Source organism: Lethenteron reissneri, chromosome 22, assembly GCF_015708825.2.
Source record: "Lethenteron reissneri isolate LAM-NWPU_2019-01 chromosome 22, ASM1570882v1, whole genome shotgun sequence".
Lineage (NCBI taxonomy): Eukaryota > Metazoa > Chordata > Hyperoartia > Petromyzontiformes > Petromyzontidae > Lethenteron > Lethenteron reissneri.
In genome coordinates, this window is record NC_083800.1 from 2697580 (window position 1) to 2720113 (window position 22534).

A 22534-nucleotide genomic window follows, 5' to 3' on the forward strand; every position below is an offset into this window, starting at 1 on the left:
TGTGCCAAATTTAGGGCCAAGGTGTCGGCACATAACGGCGTCCTCGTTTCGAATGATGCGCGAGGATTGTTAACGTCCCCTGTGAACCAGACGGCGCATATCTCTATGGACCAGATACGTTCAATAACATCACCCCCCACCCCACATCCCCACCATGCAAAGACTTCCCTGGACCTTGTGTACATACAGGGCACAGGAGGATATGAATGTGTACTTTGATTACAGAGTAACGCATTCATGTTCGCAATTTGTGGACTTTTCCGCAGCGGTAACACATTTGGGAGTTTATTGAGCACCACAATGAGATCGTGGATAATGGCTGTGTGTGTTTCTCTTCTTATCTCATGATGATAATAATAATAATGACAACAAGTTGCATTTTTCGAGCACCTTTCACAACGTATCAAGACGTCATCGACTGCGGTCCATTGTTTACCAAAAACGTCGCCTTCCACGTGACCCACCGTGGTGCCCCTCTGCGCATTTAGCAACATTTTCCGTCCAAGTACTTGAGACGCTCCTCTGTAACACGCGCTGTTCGTCACCGACGATTGCTAAAGCACCTCCGACGTGACCCGATTCAGATCCAGATCTTCGTGACGCGCGCGGTTTTCGGCGTTTGTTGACGACTCGGGGAACGCCGCGTTCAAATCAAGTTCCTCGATCTTGTTGTGAATTCGACGCGTTCAGCGATGCCGAGACGACCCGTGTGTTTAGCAAGCATCGGGCGCGAGCAGCGTTTTTCTATGTTGCATTGGAATGGTGGGTAGGTCGCGAACACTGGAACCTCTACTAAACCTCTACTAAACCTAAACCTCTACTAAACCTAAACCTCTACTAAACCTGTACTAAACCTGTACTAAACCTGTACTAAACCTGTACTAAACCTGTACTAAACCTTGAACTCTACTAAACCTTGAACTCTACTAAACTACGACGGGTGTGTTTTGCAAGCATCCGGCGCGAGCGGCGTTTCACTATTGTGCAATGGAATGATGGGTAGGTCGCGAAGACTGTAACATCTGATAAACATGTTAGGGAGGTAAATAGCATCATTTCATAGGACACACAGTTTTCTTTAACGGGAGTGGTGGTGCAGTGGTTTGCGCACTGTGTTATGAAACCAGCACGCGGGGAGATCGATTCCTGGCCAAGGCTGGGGTCAGTGACGAGTGGATAATCTGAACCGGTCCCGGGTGACGCAATCACCAACCAGCAAGGTGCTGTGTGCTCAAGCAACGACCGACCCGGCGTGGGGAGGCCTCCATCCAGCAGTGGATAGACAAAGGGGCCGTGAATGTTGAATTGTTCTCCATGCGAAATCAAAGGGGAGCGTTAGGCGTTCGAATACTGAATTTGAGTCGACATATAGCATGCACAATATTCGGTATGTAAAATATGCGGTATGCACCCTATTTTCCCTTTACAGAAATATTGATAGCTTATGTGTCGTCAATTTTACACGCGTTAGTTCCACATGTGTATGACACGTGCGTGTGGATAGCAGCACATAACCCATTCTGAAAACAATTATTAAAACCTCAAGCCAACAAAAAAATCACTAATCACCAGAGGTTACCCGCAGTTGACTTGCGAGCTCTACAGAACTCCTAGAGTAGAGTATGTTGGCCAACTCTTTCATGTTAGCCAGACGTCTTGGAGGATATGAGCATTGCCATACTCGATCCCACCATACACTGGATAGAGGTGGAGAGATTTTAAGATTTTTGCACGTTATTTATTCCCACAGCCGCGCCTGGCGATCGATTATAACCGGCGACCCGGTGCGCTGGCCAATGCAGAGAGAATCTGTGCTGTGATGGCGAGATGTTAACTACCTCGCCTGGTATGCAGGAGGTCGTGGGTTCGATCCCGACCCTGACGTCTGCTGTGTATTTGGTGTTTGCGTGTCTCTCTCTTTCTCTCCCCGTGGTCGCGTGGATTTTAATCCGTGTCCTCCGGTTTTCCTTCCACATTTAGAAAAAAAACGTCAGGCGTTTAGAGTTTTTGGCTGCTGTAAATGTCCACGTGATAAGCCACTTCGTTGGGCTATCATTTGTGGCCAGGTCGCTTCTGAGAAAGAGCTACGTAGCTCAGTGGGCCTTACCTGGTAAAAAGAAAAAAAAACATTCTTTAAACTAGATTCGAAGCTTTCTTGACTGCAGGTAAAGCCACGTAGAAATAAATTAAATAATAACATTACATTTCTTTCTACGTGACTTTACCGAAAGAACCAAAGAGTAAACATTCTTTAGTTTGATGAAAATAAATTCTGATCATTTTCTTCTTCCTCTTACATCCGCTGTGGGGGAAATAACTGAAATAGTTTTTGTGTTTCACGTATTTCCTCGGTCAGAGCTTGCGCCACATACAAAAAAATAACCCAGACACGCAAACTCCAAATATACAGGCGTCAGGGTTGGGATCGAACCCAACACATTCCTGCGGAGGGAGCTGGTAGGAACGTTGGGTTGCTCGGTCAATGGCCAGGGTCAACGGCGGCGTGGTGTATTCCGCAAATATGGCCGACTGTGAGGGCGGGCACAAGCCAGCGTGAGTAGGTTAAACGTTGAGTTTCATAAGGGCACCAAGGGCTGACCAGCCCCTCCCCACCCAGCCCCACCCCTCCCACCCCCCACCCAGCCCCTCCCCACCCTCCCCACCTAGCCCCTCCCCACCCAGCCCCACCCCTCCCACCCAGCCCGCCCACCCTCCCCACCCAGCCCCTCCCCACCCGCCCCTCCCCACCCAGCCCCTCCCTGCACGACGGACGGACGGACACAATAATTCCCTGTGGGCTGGTGTAACCAGCAGGTTCCTACCAGTATAACCTCCTGTATATACCAGGCAAGGACTTTGCCATCTCGCCACCCGCGGCGCCCCAGGTAACAGGAGTCCATCAGGAGCTCACGCCCATGCACACGGAAAAACCCGAGAACGCGCGAGCCAGCTGCGTAGCCGCGTTGTTCGGATGCAAATAACACAGCGGCACAAACCCAGAAGCACCCAGTTCCGGCAGAGTTTCCAGCTTTATCCTTTGTCGGGCTGTACATATAAAGAGGAACTCGATTCTCCAGGAAGCTTTCCGGCACGTGGATTCGAAAAGTCGGTCATCGTGCAGACCAACACGTGGCGCAACCGAGAAAACCGATGCGCGCGCTCTGTAAATGGGCTTTGAAATTGCACCCTGGTGCCCTTCCACGCTGTCTGGCCAACACGGGAAGCGACCGACCGACCCACCCACTGACTCATGCGGACACGCGCGCGAGAGGCCCCATTGCCACGTCAAGCGAGCCCTGGGCGAAACGAGTGACAGGCGACGACGCGGCTACTTCCTTGTAAGCGTTGAGAGGGGCACCCAAAGCACGTTTTGTTGTTTTAAATGTCACTCCACTGTTGGATGCGAACCTCCTCACCCTATGCAGGTTATGCGACCATACTTCACCACGTGGGTAAGTGTTGGTGAAGGCGAGCGACAATTATTTTTTTTCCTTCGTATATTAATTTCTGTTTCAAATAATCCTGACTTTAAAAATGTTACGTTTTCGCGAATTATTTATGAAGGACCACCCTGTACAATCATCTAATTGTGTGGACTGCACTCTCTGCTGAACCCACTTTGTGGTCCCCACAGCAGCCGGTGGCAACCTTGGTTTGTGCGCCGTGGTCACGCGTCCAAGCACCAGCCAGGCTCTCACCCGGCTTAAACCTGCTTAGCTTGCAAAGTCTCACAGCGGAAGTCGGGCGGAATTCTGGGTTATTTGGTCAAAGGCGTCGGCATAACTTGCACAGCTACAACCAAAGACGCAATGCAAACATGTTTTTCGTGGTGCGTAATTAAGGTGTCAGTTGTCATTTTCAATAATGTAATAATGTAATAATGGTCCAATAGCAGAACTTACCTGTTGTCCACCAGCTTTCTTGGAGTTTGACAAAGCGAAACAATATTTTTTATTTAATCAAGTGATGCCCAAAAAATATATATATAAATATTACCTTGGGCATCCATCGTTGGATGGAGGCTTTCCTGAGCCGTATCGGTTATGGGGTTTGTTTGGCCATACTTCAGCATTCTAGATTTGAAGCTTTCGTGACTGCAAGGATTCATACTCTTAGTTCTTTCGGTAAAGTCACGTAGGTAAAAAATAAAATAAAAATTAATTTAAAAAAAACAATAATTTTTTATTTTTATTAATGAAATTAAAATGAATTTAAAAAATGTATTGTTTTTATTTTTATTAATTTTAATTTCATTTTTTACCTACGTGACTTTACCGAAAGAACTCAGAGTACATACTTCACCATGCCGGGGCGTTGTGACCCCAACGAGCGATTGAGACGTATCACTCGTCGCTGATGTGAGCCGTGCGCGGGAATCCAACTCAGGTGCGCCAGGGTTCACTGCCGCATTGCCCTCGAGAAAGGCGCCAGTAACACAATCCCACGAGGGAGTTTGTTGAAATTGCACAACGGCTGTGCCAGTGTGCAGGTGAACGTGTTTCTCTGAAGCGGCAGACGCAACAGCATCGCTGCTCATCACACGTCCCATTAAATACTTCTCCGTATCGTTCGTCACAACACCCACGGACGTTCAATCGGGCTTTGTGTCAAAATATCGTGCACGGTGTTTCGACTCCACGCAGAGGCTTTTCCCTATGGGGCCGTCCATAAATGACGTCACGCGATTATGGACGATTTCTGATTCCCCCCCCCCCTTCGTCACACGACGTCACAGAAGTCAGACCCCCCCCCCTCAAATATGACGTCACAAAGCTCTTCCCCCCCCCCCCCCCCACAAAAAAAACATGCATCAAATCCCTTTAAACTATTGTCATTGTAGTGCGTATTTAATGTGGCGCTGCACTCTGATGTTGTAGGAGAAAACATTTATTTTAAAAAGTCTATTTTATTAAGTAGAACGTGCTGTCTATATTTATTTAAAGTTGCGCATTTTGATGTTACGACATATTTCTCACCCCCCCCCCCCCCCCCAGGTGCGTGACGTCATTTATGGACGGTCCCTATTCTCCGGATTATAAGATGACGCTCCCTCTCGAGCGCTGGGGCAATGCCCCCCCCCCAACCGCGGTCCATTGCTGGTGACAACTCTTTAGGGGGCTCGGCACGATCCACCACAAAGCTACGGTCAACTAATAAAAAAAAGAATCGGATTTAGCCTTACCGCGAATAATACCCCAGGTGTTGAAATGTTCAAACACAAACTCGACGCCTATTGCAAAGAATCTTGCCTTTGAACGTCTTAACACTTCCTGTATGATTTGCCGGAAAAGGTAAAAGCCTATTTTCGTTTGATCATCTCGATGATGGGACGGCTACTTTTTCTTTTCATAACTAGATTCCGTTTGTGTCACAAAGCACCTTTTGTTCTTCCGCCCTAACACAATGTGACCGCGGATGAAAAACTTTGCATTTTTTCGCTGCTATTTATAACATGTATATATAGAGGTTGATAAACAGCGCATCGTATTTGCTACAGATTAATATACGACTCGCGCCATCTGTTGGTAGATGGTATTATGTGGTATTTTGTTTGTCATGCATCACTTCTTAGTCGGGGATTTTTATTTGCCATCATCCGTAACTCGAATCCTAGTTTTCTTCTGCCCGTGTTCTCTCTCCTGAGTGCCACGTATTGGCCTCTCTGTGTGCTATGAAAAAGGGCCAATGCCAGAAACGTCGCCGATCATATTTATTCACGCCCTATATTTAGTGTTATTGACGAGTTGTGTTGAGTGTTGTTGTTGTTATTTGTGTGCTTCTGCGCCGCTGCCAACGCAGCAGTAGCAGCAGCAGCGTCACCAAATCACGGGGAAGTTAAAGAAGCCCCGACAAACATGCGCCCGGTGTTAATAAAGTTACACAAACGTGTGCCCTGTGTTAATAAAGTTACACAAACGTGGTCCAATACACCTAGCGTAGCACAAGACGCGCCTCTTGGCGCTTCCTTTCAAAATATTGCAGAGAAGCAAAACAAAAAAACGCGTCTTGTGATCGGAGAATACGGCAACGTTCAGCGCGTATTCGTTATATCCCCGTGTACTAATGTCCTCGCAGTAATGCTAACACACATTCATACGCAGGTGTGGCATGCCTGCCACTACAGCAAGCTTGGGTGTGATTTATTTCGTTTTATACAACTGGAAAGAGAGAGTCAGTAAACTTTGTCTATATAGGCTGGGCTTTTTTTAATTTCTGTGATATTTTATAGAATGGTGACTCAATAGAACGAGCGACAAAGCTCGGTTTGGCTAGCCGAGCTAAAACCCCGCAGAAGGAAACCTGATATTTACAAAGACCCACGCCGATTTGTGAACAAACCCACGACCTGCCTATCGGAGGCGCGGTGGGTGTCATCTGATAGCCTTGCGTGCTATTGTGATGCATACCAGTAATTTGCATCCCTGTCAATCCACGGCTGAATAAAGGCATCCAGTCGTCGAGTTCAAACCACGTCGGTGATTTTCCCCGTTTTAGAAATGAAACGTAATCACTCTCAAGAAATAAAGAAAAACATCGTGATATTGGAATGGTAGTGGTGTATAATTATCTTACCAATAAAGACGTCTCAACACTCGCCATTGCCACTGCGTCATCAATACACTGCTATACGAAGGCCTACCAATGATGCCACCATCTCTCATGAACGATCCTGTGATGGAATATTTGATATTTTACAATTGACAATTGTTAGATTTTAGAGATGGAAGAAAGATAACTGTTAAAAACTTACATCAATAAAGCCCAGGGTACCGATGTTTATCTGCATTATGGATTCATGGAATTATATTATGGAACAGGGGGCAAGTCGTTTCTTGTCATGGAATGACACCGTGACGTGAGCCACGGTGGCGAAATGTTAACTACCTCGCCAGGTATACAGGAGGTTCTGGGTTCGATCCCGACACTGATGCCTGCTGTATATTTGGAGTTTGCATGTTCTCCCTGTGGTCGCGTGGGTTTTTCGCTGTGTTCTCCGGGTTTTTTACTCCATATTTAGAAACACGCGTTTAGAGTATTTGGCTGCAATACTTTCACGTGATACGCCGCTTCATTGAGTTTGCATTTGTGGCCAGATCGCTTCTGAAAAACAGCTACATAGCTGTGAGCCTCATCTGGTAAAATAACAAAATATAGTTGAGGTTTAGTTTAAACCACCGCCACGTGACTGACAGCTCCCCCAAGTGGTTTGTATTGTTATTTAACTAACAAAAAATCTATGTCCCATCCCCCAAAATAACGGGCTTGGCAATTACGAAACAATATCTGAATGAAAATAGAAATCCTTGATTAACTACAGTCGCTTTCCAAGAGCGTGCATTGATTTGAGGTGCGCACCAAGGTACGGTGCATTTGACATTGGGAATGTCTTGGGCCTTCCGAGGGTGAGGAATCAATCACCCCGTGCCACGTTCCCACGACCACCGGGCAAGCGAGAGACAGCCCGGTCCGCGAACCCGTGCAATTGGGGGGGGGCAGGCCATGCCACTCACTTGCAGCAGGAAAGGCAAGGAGCCGCGCCACCCTTGTAAACAGTTCGGGACGTCATGGGCCAAGAGTGGACGACAAATGCGTAAATGGCGTCTCTCGCGTGAAGTGAACTTCAGGGCCGTGTTTTTTGTTGAACGGGAGACAGAGCAGAGCCTCACCATTCTGGCGAATTGCCCGATGATGCTGGATGCAATTACCAGCGAAACGTCGTACTCAAAAAAATGTTAATGTTGTGGTTTCACGCTTCAACACACCGGTGGGCTAAAGCAGTGAACTATTTGTCTTTTGTGAACGTAACACTTTTTTACTGATTGGCCGTGTCGGGTGGTGGAGGGTTACGACACATTTATAAATAACGCGATCTAAACCCAAAAACGTTGATTATGAATATTGGTCGCGAAAGCCTGCCTGTTAAACTAAGAAATAAAGTAAATGCCAACCAGTCCTCGGATCGCTTTGCCACTGCTCGCCAAACCTGGGAATTGAAGCGGTGGTTACTGTGTGCTCTCACGGAACGCGAACCCACCGCACCCCACCTCCGCATCCCTTGAAAGAAAGAAAAAACACACGACGGGAAAATAGAAACGAGACACTGTCACGGGAACGGAGTCACCTGACCCACCAGGGGTCGGCAAACTGCGGGCTCCGGAGCCGCCTGCGGCTGTTTAAGGAACCGCTTCGCGACGTTCTTTGTTCAGGGCCACCGGCTCGGATTCACCACTTGGCATTGCGGCCCTTGAAATATTGAGGGGGGTTTTTTGACCGAATACAAAAAATGGCTTGTCTTTGTCATTTTGATCGCTAAACCCCTGACCTAACCCTGTGGTATATTAATGTTTTAAATAAACCATACTTTTAAAAATTACGTTTTCGTGAATTAAATGAAGGGGGTGTCCCAAGACATCCGGACCACCCTGTACAATCATCTAATTTTGTGCACTGCACTCTCTGCTGAACCCACTTTGTGGTCCCCACAGCAGCCGATGGCAACCTTGGTTTGTGCGCCGTGGTCACGCGTCCAAATACCAGCCAGGCTCTCTCCCGGCTTACACATTCCTGCGGAGGGAGCTGGTAGGAACGTTGGGTTGCTCGGTCAATGGCCAGGGTCAACGGCGGCGTGGTGTATTCCGCAAATACGGCCGACTGTGAGGGCGGGCACAAGCCGGCGTGAGTAGGTTAAACGTTTAAGAGCACAACGGGGTAACCAGCCCCTCCCCACCCAGCCCCACCCCTCCCTCCCCACCCAGCCCCATCCCTCCCATTTTTGGATGCACGACGGACGGACAGAATAATCCCCTGTGGGCTGGTGTAACCAGGAGGTTCCTACCAGTATAGAAAATATATAAGATCAGGGGTAGTAGCGTGGGGGGGGGGGGGCGGAGTGAGGAGGAGGAGGCAATGCCGTGGAGCTGCGTCCTAGGGCTCTTCGCGAGTCGGGAGAGAAATCGAGCCGACCAGGGCTGGGCTGGCGGTGCAGGATTTGCGCTGCACACAATGCAACTTTGACACGACAAGCATCAATAAAACATCTTTATTGGAATGAACAATGACAGAATGGTTTTTTTTTTTACCCACACACTAACCTTCATGTGACAAATTACTACAGTAGTCTTTACCAAAGTTGTAAAATTCAGCAGGCTTTTGTTTTCCCCCGATATAAATTGCAGCCGCAGTGTCACTGTGTGCGCTGCGAGGGCTACCAATTAATACGACACTAAAAAGAAAATTCGACCAATCGCAGAAGGCCCCCCCCCACCACCACCTCTGCATGTACAGGGCACACGTTGACGAGTTTTAGTGTCGAGTAACCGGCCGTCATCAGTGAAGATGTGAGATGTTGCGGCCAGCTGTTGGCTTCAGACAAGCATTTGGTCAATCCTGTATTTCCCCCACGAACAAAAGAACACGTCATAGATTATACGCCTAAAAATGTTAACACGTAATAAATGGTACAACAGTACTCCTTTGCATGACACAGTAAAGTTTTATGTAAAACTTTTCAGTAAAAAAAAAGTATAAACTTAAGATCCATGACAGTCCTCCAGGCAATGTAAGAGGGTTATATTAAAACATTAAAACGCAGTTGTTTTTTTTACAATTAGTCAAAGATGCAAACTTAATGAATAAACTGTGAGTTAACCCTAACAGAAACAACTCCATAAAACTCCCACTGAGCAGACCTAAAGTTTGTATAGAAACGTAACCCAGGCTTACATTTCGCTCAACAGTTCATGAGGCCTTGAAAGAGGTATTATGTGGAGCGAGATAGGTAGATTAATATTGGCATATCCTTACCGTGACGTATGGTACAGTATGCACAAGGGATCTGGTTGTTTAGTTTTTTTTCTTTATTTTTGGACAACATGGAAACTTTCGTCAGTTCAACTAAGCAGTGATGAAGTTAAAGCTACAGGCATTAATCAATGGAATACTCCGATCAAGGAAAGAGTTAATATCACAGGAACATTCAGCCGCGTAACTTACTGTAATTTTTTTTGACATTAACATTTACATGTCAGATTTTATCAAAAAACAGTTTACATTGTTTTGTTCTTAAAGCTTATGAATACGGACATTTAACATCTATCAAAAAAACAAGCGCACAGACTACTGCAAAATACCCAACCGCCACGACTAAATTTTAAAAATCCAAAATAAAATAAAAAATGGAAAATAAAAATAAAATAACAAAACTTGTTATCCATACACTTTTTTTTTACTGACTAACATTAATACAAAGATAATTGGCTTGTGCCTACAGTGGACCTCCGGACTGTGCTGGAAGTCAAATGAGCAATATTTTCGTTATACTTTTTATTTCCTATTTTTTTTTCCTCCCGTTCGTATGCGGCGTTGGTGAGAGACGACACAATTGAGGTCACAGTCTTTGCGATCCAGGCCTTGGCTGGCTCCATAACCCAGAGATAACCTCGCCACGACAAGCAGGCTCAACACCACGGCGCCTCCAGAGGGCATTTTAACCGAGGCTGGCCACGGGCCAGCTCTGGCTGCCGCTCTCGCAGGGAGGGCATCGTCGTGCAAGCAAAGTTTTCCCGCGCGCCGGGGACAAAATCGTAACGAGCTTCTCTCGTCTCATTTCTCACTCTTGCGGACGTGCCGCCGCAGAAGAAGAGGGGCCCGGCTTCTTGCTGCTGCTTGAACTCGGCGAAGGCTTGCGGAGCCACTGGCACTTTTCACATTTGTTTTCAACTCCTTCAATTTTGCATGTCATCTCGTTTTAGTTTCGTTTCTTTTTTTGTAGTACGTCCAGCACGGGAACACGTCTGGGGCACAAAACACGCGGACGACGCGGCGCGTGCACTGCGCCCCCCCCCCCCTCCCGAGGACGCACGCGCTCTGTCTGATCAGCACCTGACGGCAGGGAAAGCGGCATCCATCCGTCGCTCCATCCCTCGCCGCCCCCAGATTCGTGGGCACCGATCATTGCGGAGGTGCGGCCGAATTGGCGCCGCACACGCACGGGGGCGCAGCACGGCTGTGATCGAGCCATCGCACCACGAGACACGTTGCGTTGCGAGTGCGAAGTGTTTGCGTGTCGTCGTTGCACAGCCGGGATTACGCAGTGACATCGTTTATTTTGTGGGGCGGCGGGGGGGTGAGGCAGATGTTTTATTATACACTGTTCTCTTCCGGGCAAAAAAATAAAACGGATGTGCTCCGATTTATTTTCTCACATCCGTGAAGATCTCAATTACTGCACAGTGATGTCCTGCAGGTGTCGGCTATATTTACTGTCGTATTTCCCTTCTCCTCTCGGGGACTGCGTGTGAATGCCCAATGCACGATTTACCGATGACAGAAAGATAACAAGGTAATAATTATTGTTAGTACGATTGATTTCATCATCCTCTAGCATTCTGCGACACATCAGGGACCAATTACACTTCTTTAAATATTACAATTTAGCTATTTGTGAGGAAAAAAATTACTTCGTGTGTAATACACGCAGATTTACCAACAGATTGTTGCTGTCAGTGTGCACGTATTTACATATTTATAGCAATGACTGTGTTTGGATCTTGAGTGTTATTGTGTACGTGCTTGAAGGGCACAAAGCCTTCTCACACCAGCATAGTTCTGCCTTTTTGTGCATCCTGTTACAAATCCAATTACGGGATTTTGCGTCGCGAGGATAAACAGTGGTAAGTCCGCAAGCGCGCGCGCGCATCTGCTGCCGGAGGCACACGCCCTTGCCAACGCGCGCATTGAGTGCGCACGCGCGCGCGCGCTCACAACTTCAAAAACAAAAACAACGGCGCGTGACGTGTCTGCGAGTGCGAGCCGGCGTCGGGTTTTTTTTTTATCCCACGGGCGAGCGCGCGACCCCTCGCGCTCGCGCAGGCCAGGACCACCGGCCGCTTCGGCCTGTCGCGTCGGCGGTCGGCGGCGTCGGCACGGCTCGTCCGCCGCCCGTGAACGTCTCTCTCCACGGCGGCGGCGATGGCGGCGGCGGCGATGGTGGGACGGGCGGAACGGAGCGGAGCGGCCGGCTGACGTGCGCGGACAGGCGGTCGCCTGCCGATCGAGGTCGGTGAGGTGCGGGTGTGGCGTCGGGCGGCGCGCGGGTAAAAACTAAAAACGAGTCCTCACTGCGACGACTGAGACGTGGGGTTCTCGCTCTTGATCTCGGGCACGGCGGGCGGCTTGCTGTTCCAGGGGCTGTTATTGCCGAGCGCCGGCGAGTGGCCAAAGTCGTCGTCGTCGTCCAAGCCGTTGGCCGCGTCGTACTGCGTGTTCTCGAGCCGCGTGATCAGCCTCTCGTCCTCGTCCCCGAACTCGCCGCCCATCAGGGTGGGCTCCCCTACGACCATCACATCCTTCTCCACGCCGCGCCGGGCCCGCGCCACCGTTTGGGTCCAGGGGCAAGGGGGGTCATAGGTGGTGAAGGGGCGGCGGCGACGGTGGCGGCGACCACGGCAGGGAGGGAGCGGAGACAGGACGGAGGGGAGGGGAGAGAGACAGCACAGCGGCATGCAGCACCTGAATAGCGATGCAATGACGAGGCACTAAGCGTTGCCATCGGAGTGGTGTCTTAACGAAACAAATTAAACGGATTTTTTGTTATTCTGCCCAGGGCATTCTTCCTCACGGATTATTTCCCATGTCCCTGGGAGACTGGAGTAGGCACGTGACCAGTAGCCACAGCCATAGCGAGCGGTATACTCGATGCGGTGTGCCAGAGTGGCGAGAGATATTTTCCGTGTCGCTGGCCTGATCACACCCCGGCTGAAATGAAGCGCTAATTATACTTATCAAAAAGATATTAGGCGAAAATATCCAAACTCGCATTAAGTGCCTCTGCCGCCAATTTTCCCCAGCCGGTTTGTTGTGCCATAGTTTTGCTTGCAATTGCTCAATTAGCCCTAGCCATTAAAAAAAAAAACAATTTGGTGGGAGTAAGAGGGTGCACTACACAGCTGTGCCTGTTCATCCGCCACCCGGCCCCAGCACCCCTCTGCTCATTGCAAGGAAGCGCCAGTGGCCTTTTTTTGAGAAGCCGTTTGGTTTGGCACTCACCACTGTGCACACAACGATCGCATCATCATTATATTTCCAGCAGGGGGCAAACCACGATTGCCTCTCCAGCCATGCATGACCCGCAGACTTTTAGCGCAGTAATGTATGCGGGAACGACTTTTGTACTGTACCGCGCGCATTGATCACGTACGATGCACACCAACGTGTACGCACAGATATGCAAGCACCCAGGCAACCATACCATACACACACACACGTGCGTTTCACATGCACCTATTGACAAGCACACCCATGCACAGCCACACACACACACACAGCACCTTGGGTCACTCGTAAAAAAATATCAGCAATGGTTAATTTCCCAATGCCACTGCCATTTCTCATGATCCCCCCCCCCCCCCCCAATAAAAATAGGGTATCCCAAACACCGTAGACGTGAACTAATTTCACATAATAGGGTTTAAATGTGTCCATTCATTTCTGACTTTCATGAATTACGTTTATATTCATAAGACAAGATGGCTAAATTACATCATTAAGGATGGCCTTGCCATTAAAATGCATTGTTCAAATCCTGCACAGAGCTGCATTCAGTCCTTCAGCGCTCGCTCGCTCACACAGAGCACAGAGCATCAGCTGGGAGGCATTACACAGGGCAGGCTGCCTGCGAGCATAAATTAAGGATTTATGGATATTTTTTTTGTGTAAACCGGTGTGACGGTAACGACCCTCTCACTGGAGAGGATCTGGAGCAGTCCGAGCAGCGGGCATGCTCCCTCCTCCTCCTCATCCTCCCCCCAGACACACACCCACGCCTCGGCTCGAGTGGTTGTGTCCATCACCATGGTTCTCGGCCTCTCCACATAAATACGGCAATGAACAGTCACTGAGCTCATTCATTAATAGCGATAACACGTAAATGATGAGTGGCAGATGAAAAATTACGCTCGCCGATGGAGTAACACTCGGAGGGGTCTGGCCTGCGTTCTGTAATTTCCCGTTCTGAATGCTGCGCCTCCATCTCATCCCCCCCCCCACACACCACCCAAAGCACCGTCCTCCCCCAACCAAACCCCCTTCATCCTCTGCGAATTCTGACAGTGAACTCGCCCAGCGAAGCCCTTCGCCGCGAACGCAATGGATTCTTCCCATCACCTCCCGTATGTGCTGTAGATTTTTTTTTGACTCAATAAAATATCTCGCCGCCGTCGTCGTCCTAATAAAATATACAGCATCTACATGTAATAATTTAAAATGCGTATTAATTATCACTGTCCTGCTCCGCTGTTCTGACACTCTGGGGAGCCCGTGGCAGCTCACTCAATCCTGACAGTGCCGCCTATGGCCGTGACTCGGCTTTCATTCACATCCCTGCCTCCTCAACGCAGTTCACATGGGTATTTTTGTTGTTGTCGCTGTCGCTGCTGCTCACCACCCTCCTGCTTGCACACACGAGCTGCGGCTGCTGGTGAATTTCAACACAGATTAAGGGCGAGAAAATTGTTCCGGTTTTTGCCAGGGCAGTCCCCCCCCCCCCCCCCAGTGGTTTCAAAGAGGCTGTTTTGGTGTCGTCCTCCCCTCCTCCAACACCGCCCTCCCCACCCCTCCCCTGCCCCCAAAGCTTTTATGAAAATCTTAAGATTTTTGTCCCCAGCTCAACATTCTAGCCTCACGCACCGCATGACTCACGCGGAGGAGCGGGGTCAGCGTTGGGGTGGGGTCCAGGGGGAGGGGGCGTGTCCCACTCACCGTGCGGGGCAGTGTGAAAGTAGGCGTGGCAGTGAGGAAGTAGGCGGGGCTTTGTGAAAGTAGGCGGGGCTGTGTGAAAGTAGGCGGGGCTTTATGAAAGTAGGCGAGGCCATGTGAAAGTAGGCGGGGTTATGTGAAAGTAGGCGGGGTTATGTGAAAATATATTCTTAGGTGTTTTCGGTAAAGTCACGTAGGTAAAAATTTTTAAAATTAATATAAGTAAAATAAAAATAAAATAAAAATCACGACGTTTCGGAGGCAACACAAGCTTCCGTCTTCAGGTGGAACCGTCACAACCGTAACAGCACGACTGCAGCAGTCGTGCTGTTACGGTTCCACCTGAAGACGGAAGCTTGTGTTGCCTCCGAAACGTCGTGATTTTTATTTTATTTTTATTTTACTTTTAATTTAAATTTTTTACCTACGTGACTTTACCGAAAAAACCTAAGAATATGAATCCTTGCAGTCACGAAAGCTTCAAATCTGTGAAAGTAGGCGGGGATACCACCCTGGTCACGCTTTGAGCCTGCCAGAAAATTCGCTAACCCCCCCCACCCATTTAGTACTGTACTTGTCCAATGTGAGGGTAATTAACTGCTGCCACTGAGCATCTCATAATGCTGGGCACGGGAGAGCGGTGGTTAAAGCCAGGTGGGGCTCTGAGAAAACGGTGGTGAGTCGATACGACTGAAATGCTGGGTTTGAATTTGGGTTTCAACCACCACCGTTCAAAACCCGGCCCTCGAATTTCACGAGTTTTGTGGCCTCAGCTCGGCCATCAATGAGTGAATAAAAAAAACGTAACGGTCATTTTGCTTTTTCATAATTTAGCGAAATTCCAGCTCTTGGGGATGGTATTTGCAGGGCATTCAAATGTGTCCCGAGCGTTGTAAAGAGGCGACCCACTCACAAAGGGAATCAAATTGATCTCAATCACACAAACTGGGTGTCAATTTTAAGGTAACGATAGTTTGTGAAAATCTAGCTTGTTGATGGAACAATTCAGTGGCTTGACAAGGACATGACAATGACTGCAACGAATAGTGCATCACCATGTGTAACGTAATCTACAAGAGAATGGTCCCTGAAGGCGATGGCACAGAACTACTTTTGAAGTTAAATAAATCTCCTTCATCCGCGATAAATTGACACGACGAATTGTTGTTAGTTGTAGTATGCCAATCAAATAAAATCTGTATCTCAGAATCAGAATATAAGCCAGATTTAGCGAAAAATCAAGGTTTAGACGACCGCGATATGTTTCTGTAGTCGCTAGCGACCGGGCCCGACAGCATTTGGCACACCCAAGTTTAGCGTCGCCCAGCTGCCTGGGATGTGAACTCGTGGTGACCGGTTCCAGCGCTCCGAAACGACGTTTCGCCCCCCCCCCCCCTTTGTGCCACCCGGCCACCTCCCCCGAGCAGTGTTCCACCATCGCCATGTGCTCGTGTTGCGTAACGTGTGTTCGACACGGTACGCAACACAAGCACACTCCGCGTGTGAAATGAGACACTGCGCCCGGTACGACGACAAACGTGCAGCCAGTTTGATTTCCATCTCCACGCTGGTGCCTTCTCAGTTTCCGCTGTGTATGCCAGTAAAGCCTTTTGACTTGAAATAAACTAATTGAATGTAATATGCATATGAATAACACTGATTTATGTCATCAGTTACAGTCCTAATAAAAACGCATCTTTGTCTCAGCATGTGATCCTGATTTAATTCAATTAACGTCAACTACCTTAATTGCTGTGCATTTTTGAGATTTCTTCGCTGTGGCATATGCTTACGGTATCGCTTATGATTTGAGAGCATTCGCAGCCTTAATACAAATTATAATTCAACTTAAGCTCAATTATTTTGCGCATATTAAATATGAAAAGTCCTTTTTTGTGATTTTTTTAAAATCACAGTCCATCGGTGTCTATGCCACGAGGTGGAATTTCATTGTGTTGCGCGAGCTATTTTGGCTGTTGAGACAAAATGTATCTTCGTTACAATTATTATAACATGGAATAATAGGGGAAGGCGTCCGATTGCCACATCGCGGGATGGCGAGAGGGTGGGTGGTTTTGGTTGCCGCGGCATTGGGAGAGGCCTTTCATCCAGCAGTGAAATGAGCATGGCTGATGATGATGACATCAACGACGACACTTAAAAGGGGATAATTTTGTTTCATGTGCTTACACTGTACACACACAGAGACGTCAAACGTCGCGCTACAGAGCCACAGACACTCTGCTCGCTTGAAGAAAAAAAAAACCAGAGGGGGAGAGAGAGAGAGCGGGGTCAAATTACAGCGTTTGTGGCCCAGCCGCTGTTTGGCTGCCCAATGTGGTTATAGGTTCACGCTGCATTACAGCACTTAATCAGAAAGTGTGTCCAAGCACATTAGCTGTTCCTTTGAATTAGATGTTATCAGATCCCACATTGGCGGCCCACCTCTCCTCCAGCAGCCTCTGCCACTCGAGTTTTGGTGTCTGAGAATTTGTTCCACGCCCCCCCCCCAACGCTTCCGCGTCGTCAACGGCCCGCATTCATCAGACTCATCCGGTCGTTATCAAACAATATTCATTCCCCACTCGCACTCAAAATACGCCGCTCGTTTGACGGCGCAAGCAATGTGCGGTTGATTACGACACGGGGTATTTTTTTTATTTCCTTTTTTTTATATTATTCATTTTGTTTTAAAATACTCGCGGCATTCGTGTTTTGCGGGCTTTGATCCTGTCATTGAGGCACGCGCTCTCTCTCTCTCTCTCCACAACAGAAGGGTTCTGCGTGTAAACACGGAGGTCAATTAGTCAAGCACGAGGCGGCGTGGAATCGCTCATTTTTCCGTGATATGTTTATTTGATGTCGTTGTCTCTGGCCGAAAAGTGTTCTTTCATTTAGCACTTGCGGGCGATAAAAATTTATCACTCTGCGCCGCAGTCCTCCGGGTTCCAGAAATTCACGAGATCATGACAAGTTGAGCTGCGTTTGATTGCCGTGCACGAGTAAATCAAACGACCGTTCCCACCGCTCGCCGTTAATCCGTGGTTGCTGCTGCTGCTTGCGCTAGGAAACACTACGGGAGCGGTGGGAGCGGGTGACACGTGTGATGTGTTTACACTTTTTTTATGGTTGCGTTACCCTTCCACGCACGTGTGCGTGTGTGTACGCGGTGTTTTTGGTTTCGCGAGGCACCGCCGTCTGGCGTGGTTACAAATCCCCTCCCAGCCATTACCCCGGCAGCGTCGCAAACTTTCGTGGCTGCATGTTAATTCCCACTAATTACTCCGCACTAATTCCCTGGCTCCTCGTCATTGAAAAAAAAGGGGGGGCGAGAGAGAGAGAGAGAGAAGGAGAGGGAGGGAGAGGGGAGGGATGTGGTTGAGGGCATGGTGGAGTGGGTGGGGGGGGATCTCAGTCACGTTAATTACAATTACAAACCGCTTAATGAAGTACGCTGTGATTATTTCAATATTTGTTCGCCTAATTAAGTAATTAGTCTGAGCGTTGCGAGGAGCGCCAGTGCGCTCGACGCCACCTGTTCTAGCATACGCTGTCGGGCGGGTGTCAGCGTTCTTTGCGCAAACCGGGCCCCCCCCCCTCCCGCTGCCAATCCTTCCCCCCCCCCCCGCACACGCTACACCCATCACCACCACCGCGTAACGTACGCGCGCCAGCCCTTCCTGCCTGCAGCCCGCCTCGGGGCACCCCGCCACACACGCGCTGCACCTGCTGCCAACCGGCCAACGCACGGCGGCGTGGGCACCGCGTGCGGGCCGCACGTGGCCGCGCGTGGACCGCGCGCGTGGACACCGCACGTGGACACCGCACGTGGACACCGCACGTGGACACCGCACGTGGACACGTGGACACCGCACGTGGACACGTGGACACCGCACGTGGACACCGCACGTGGACACGTGGACACCGCACGTGGACACCGCACGTGGACCCCGCACGTGGACACCGCACGTGGACACGTGGACACCGCACGTGGACACGTGGACACCGCACGTGGACACGTGGACACCGCACGTGGACACGTGGACACCGCACGTGGACACGTGGACACCGCACGTGGACACGTGGACACCTCATGCGTGGGCATGCAGGCACCACACGCGGCCCCCGGCACGTGGGCACCGCACACGCGGGCCGCTCGCCGTCGCATAATCAGCGAGCGCGTCAAAAGGGGGTATTAGTGATGACTTTGAATTAACGAGCACGTGAAATTTACAAGTAAAAATAACAGTAAGTCATTAGCAACAAATCAATTTGGACGTTCAGCTGACGGGCATTAACTTCTCCAATGCCGCGCTTCAAATGGCTTCTTTTATTTTGAATCAAAAATCAAATATGATAATCGCATTCTCGCGTTTGTATTAATCGACGTTGTCCCCCCCCGCGTCTCTCGTTTGTTGCTGATGCGTGCGAAACAAAATAACTGTTCCGTAAGCGTCCGACAACATGAAACTGTGACCTGCTCACTGATGCACGTTTCCACTACATTTCACACGTCACTCACGCAGGTGTAGATGTGTGCGTGCGGGCAATGTAGCGGTGAGCGCGCTACGTACCCTGCGAACCGAGTTTTATTCTCGCTCGCGGGCAACACCGGTGACGATTCTGAATCGCTACTGGGCCCTTCCCGAGGACGAGGCAGCCTCAAATGAGTACCTGGTGCGGTGTGTGCGAGAGCATCGCCACTAAGGAGAACAATATACGAAGACGCCAAAAAAAATCATAAAATACACGCCAATGGTTGAAATCAACTACCCGAGATTGTCCCTAGGCAGGATGACAGATTAAGCTCTCCCCGATGCACGAGATAAAAGCGTAGGATTCAAAACATGAGGGCGCGTGCTGCCCAAACTTGTCTCCGGATAGCAAAGTTTCCCCCCCCCCCCCGTCCGCCCACAAACACTCGAAAGGTTTCCAAGCCATACACGAGGCTTTGGATTCCAGGGCACATTTTACGCGGCCCAAGTAGCAGCCCCGAAGTTGTCTGCTTGTGCTCATGTGATCATAATCTTCCCATTCCTGAGCAGATCGCTTCTGCTGATTGGATTTTTATAACGACTGCAACCCCCCCCCACCCCCCCCCCCTTAATGGGGCACGCTCTCCCTGCTGTGTTTGAAAGTCTATCGTCCAGTCTGCCATGACCATGTGTTCTGCGCCTCCCCGTTTTGTTTTGTTTTTGCCGCTGGATATTCACACGGTGCGTCTATGACCAACTCTCCCGGCGTGCGCCAACATGCCATCGGACCACGGAGCTAAGCGGCGTTGAGCCTGGCTGGTGCTGGATGGGCCCACGCGTGTCTGCCGTGGCCACGCATGCTGCGTTGTCACAGGCGGCGCAGGGCTGCATGCTGGTGAGCAGAGGTTCGCGCGGAAGTCCATCTTTGCACTGCACTTCTACGATTCCATGCCTACGCTCCCCATCTTCGCCAACCTGCACCGACCAGCGAGGTCAAGTGAGGTCAAAACCAAATGGTATGGGGAGGCCCTCATCCAGCATTGCATTGACAATAATGGCACTCGTATATTTGTACGTCCTTCCACAGCGAGCAGGGAAACGAGCCTCCAGATTCAAATGAGGCATTGAGGCAGTTCCAGTTACAACAGCACCAGGCTTCACCGTTTCTTTCAACATTGCTGCATTCACAGACAAGCATCTACCCCCCCCCCCCCCCGAGCCCTTGTCATATTGCATATCCACCATCCTCAAAGCCGCCACGCTCTCTCCACCCCCAATTCCCCCTCTCCAAAGCTACTCCCAACGCTAATGAATGTACAAAATGGATCACTGCATTTGGGTCCCGACGGCGTGCGGAGATCCACACACACACACGCGCGCGCGTGCGGTGACGCACACGCAACACTCGAGCAGACGCACGCGCGCGCACACAAACCAGACAGTGCTCACGCAGCCGCACTAGAGGGCAGCACGAGCCAAACCTGCCCACGACCACCAGCAGCAACCACGTGTCATGTGTCAAACACGGAGCGCCCTGGGGCTACTGAGATGGGTTCGCTTTCGGGGCTGACCCTGCTATCGTTTGCATGCAAACGCTGACAAAAGCCGGAGACTCTCTCTGCAGCTCGCTTGCCGGCGCCCGCCGCTGTGGTGCGCGAGGGACAACGTGGCGAGTGTGGTGGAGAAGAGCCACTTCTTTATTATTTAGTTTTTTTTATTTTATCAGGAAAGGCCCACTGAGCTGTATAGCTCTTTTTCAGAAGCGACCTGGTTATCACAAATGATAGCGGCAACCAAGAAGTGGCTTATCATGTGGAAATATGTAAAGCAGCCAAATACTCAAAAGGCATGATTTTAAATGTGGAAGGAAATACCGAAGGACCCGGAGAAAAATCCAGGCGGCAGGGTTCAGGATCAAACCCACGACCTCCTGCATACCAGGCGAGGGAGATAACATCTTGCCACTGTGTCGCCCCCCCCCCCCCCCCCCCCCACTGCCAATCGGGGTATTTACCATTCCGTCTCATCCCTCCAGTTATGACCCTGCACGTGTTATGCTTCCGAGGAACGACGCGTTATTCCAAAGGCACGGGGATTTGTATCTGCCGCGGCCACAACAACAACAAAAAATGTCCACGGGCTTAAAAGGCTTTGCTTGGGAGGTGGGTCCCGTTGATTATTAATGGGGCACACAGGAAATGTGCGCCTTAATTAAATGCCCTTCCTTGTGAGCTTTAAAATTGGGGGGGGGGGGGGGGGGGGTTCTGATGGTGACATTTCCAATCTTATTTACCAAACTAGTTATTCATTTATTTAGATGGCAGGGGGTTGTCTAAGTAATTCTAATAAAGAAATGCTCTCCCCAACATGTTCCCAACAAAAGCAACCGAGTTACAAACCGTTCCCGTGCATTATGGAAACAAAGACAAAGATCCCACATGTAGCCTTAACGGACTTTTGGGGAAAGTGCTGTTAGCCAGGACCTATTAATGAAAGCCGGCACGGCACACGAGGAGGTGGATAGGCAGAACCACTCCCGGCCGCCTTTGTCTCCCCAGTGGCGATGTTTACTCACCGCACCAGGTACTTATTTGAGGCCTAGTCGACCTAGGGGAGGCCCAGGACCGGTTCAGATAATCGTCACCGGTGTTGGCCAATGAGCAGGAATCTAACTCGGGTCTCCAAGATCGTAGCGCAGTGCGATAACCGCTCCCCCACCGCTCGCCACTGACATGCATCTCCCACCAACATTATGGAAACACACGCACGCACGGTATGTGAGATCAAGAGCCAACAGGGAAGCCGTCGACGACGATGGAACAGTTTTCCCATCTAAAGAAAGTTAGCGGCAAAGGCGCAGCCCTGCAACTGCACGCCCTGGCTGGAGGATGGGCCTCTCTCTGCTGGAGTGCATTTTGTCTTAGTCTTCCACGCCTGCCGGACGTCTATCAAGAGGTAAGGAGTAGCCACACTCTACCCGGAACTTCACATCTACACGTAAACATCGTGAAAGGATTCGGCCTCGTATAAAGTGAACGTTAAAACCACTGCGACACTTGCATGTATAATGAATCTATTCATCAAGATTCTTCAGCTTGCTGATATGTGCATTGAATCGCGTGTGTAGTAATCGGTGTGTTTCAATTCACATGTTATAGGTTACGAGGTTATACGACCCCTGTAGCCACCAGAAGCCACTATATTCACAGCAAAGTTAAATGAACAAAATCTATACTTGAACGCCGAATCGTGACAACTCATTGAATTGCCCAGGCGATGAATCGGAAGACTCCTAATTCATAACT

General features: G+C 49.7%; 1 protein-coding gene across 17 annotated transcripts in view; it reads right to left on the bottom strand.

The window, feature by feature from the left end:
• Positions 1-9025: 9025 nt before the first annotated feature.
• The window catches only part of LOC133345513 (LIM domain-binding protein 2-like), a 168527-nt gene continuing 155018 nt past the window's right edge, over positions 9026-22534 (bottom strand). For 8 of the 17 annotated variants that reach the window (XM_061556310.1, XM_061556322.1, XM_061556323.1 and 5 more), the window contains one exon: positions 9026-12375. In XM_061556310.1, coding sequence (XP_061412294.1) covers positions 12117-12375 — 259 coding nt within the window. In that variant the 3' untranslated portion in view covers positions 9026-12116. The remainder of the gene's footprint in view (positions 12376-22534) is intronic. The other 9 variants (XM_061556321.1, XM_061556320.1, XM_061556319.1 and 6 more) reach the window with 2 other exon arrangements.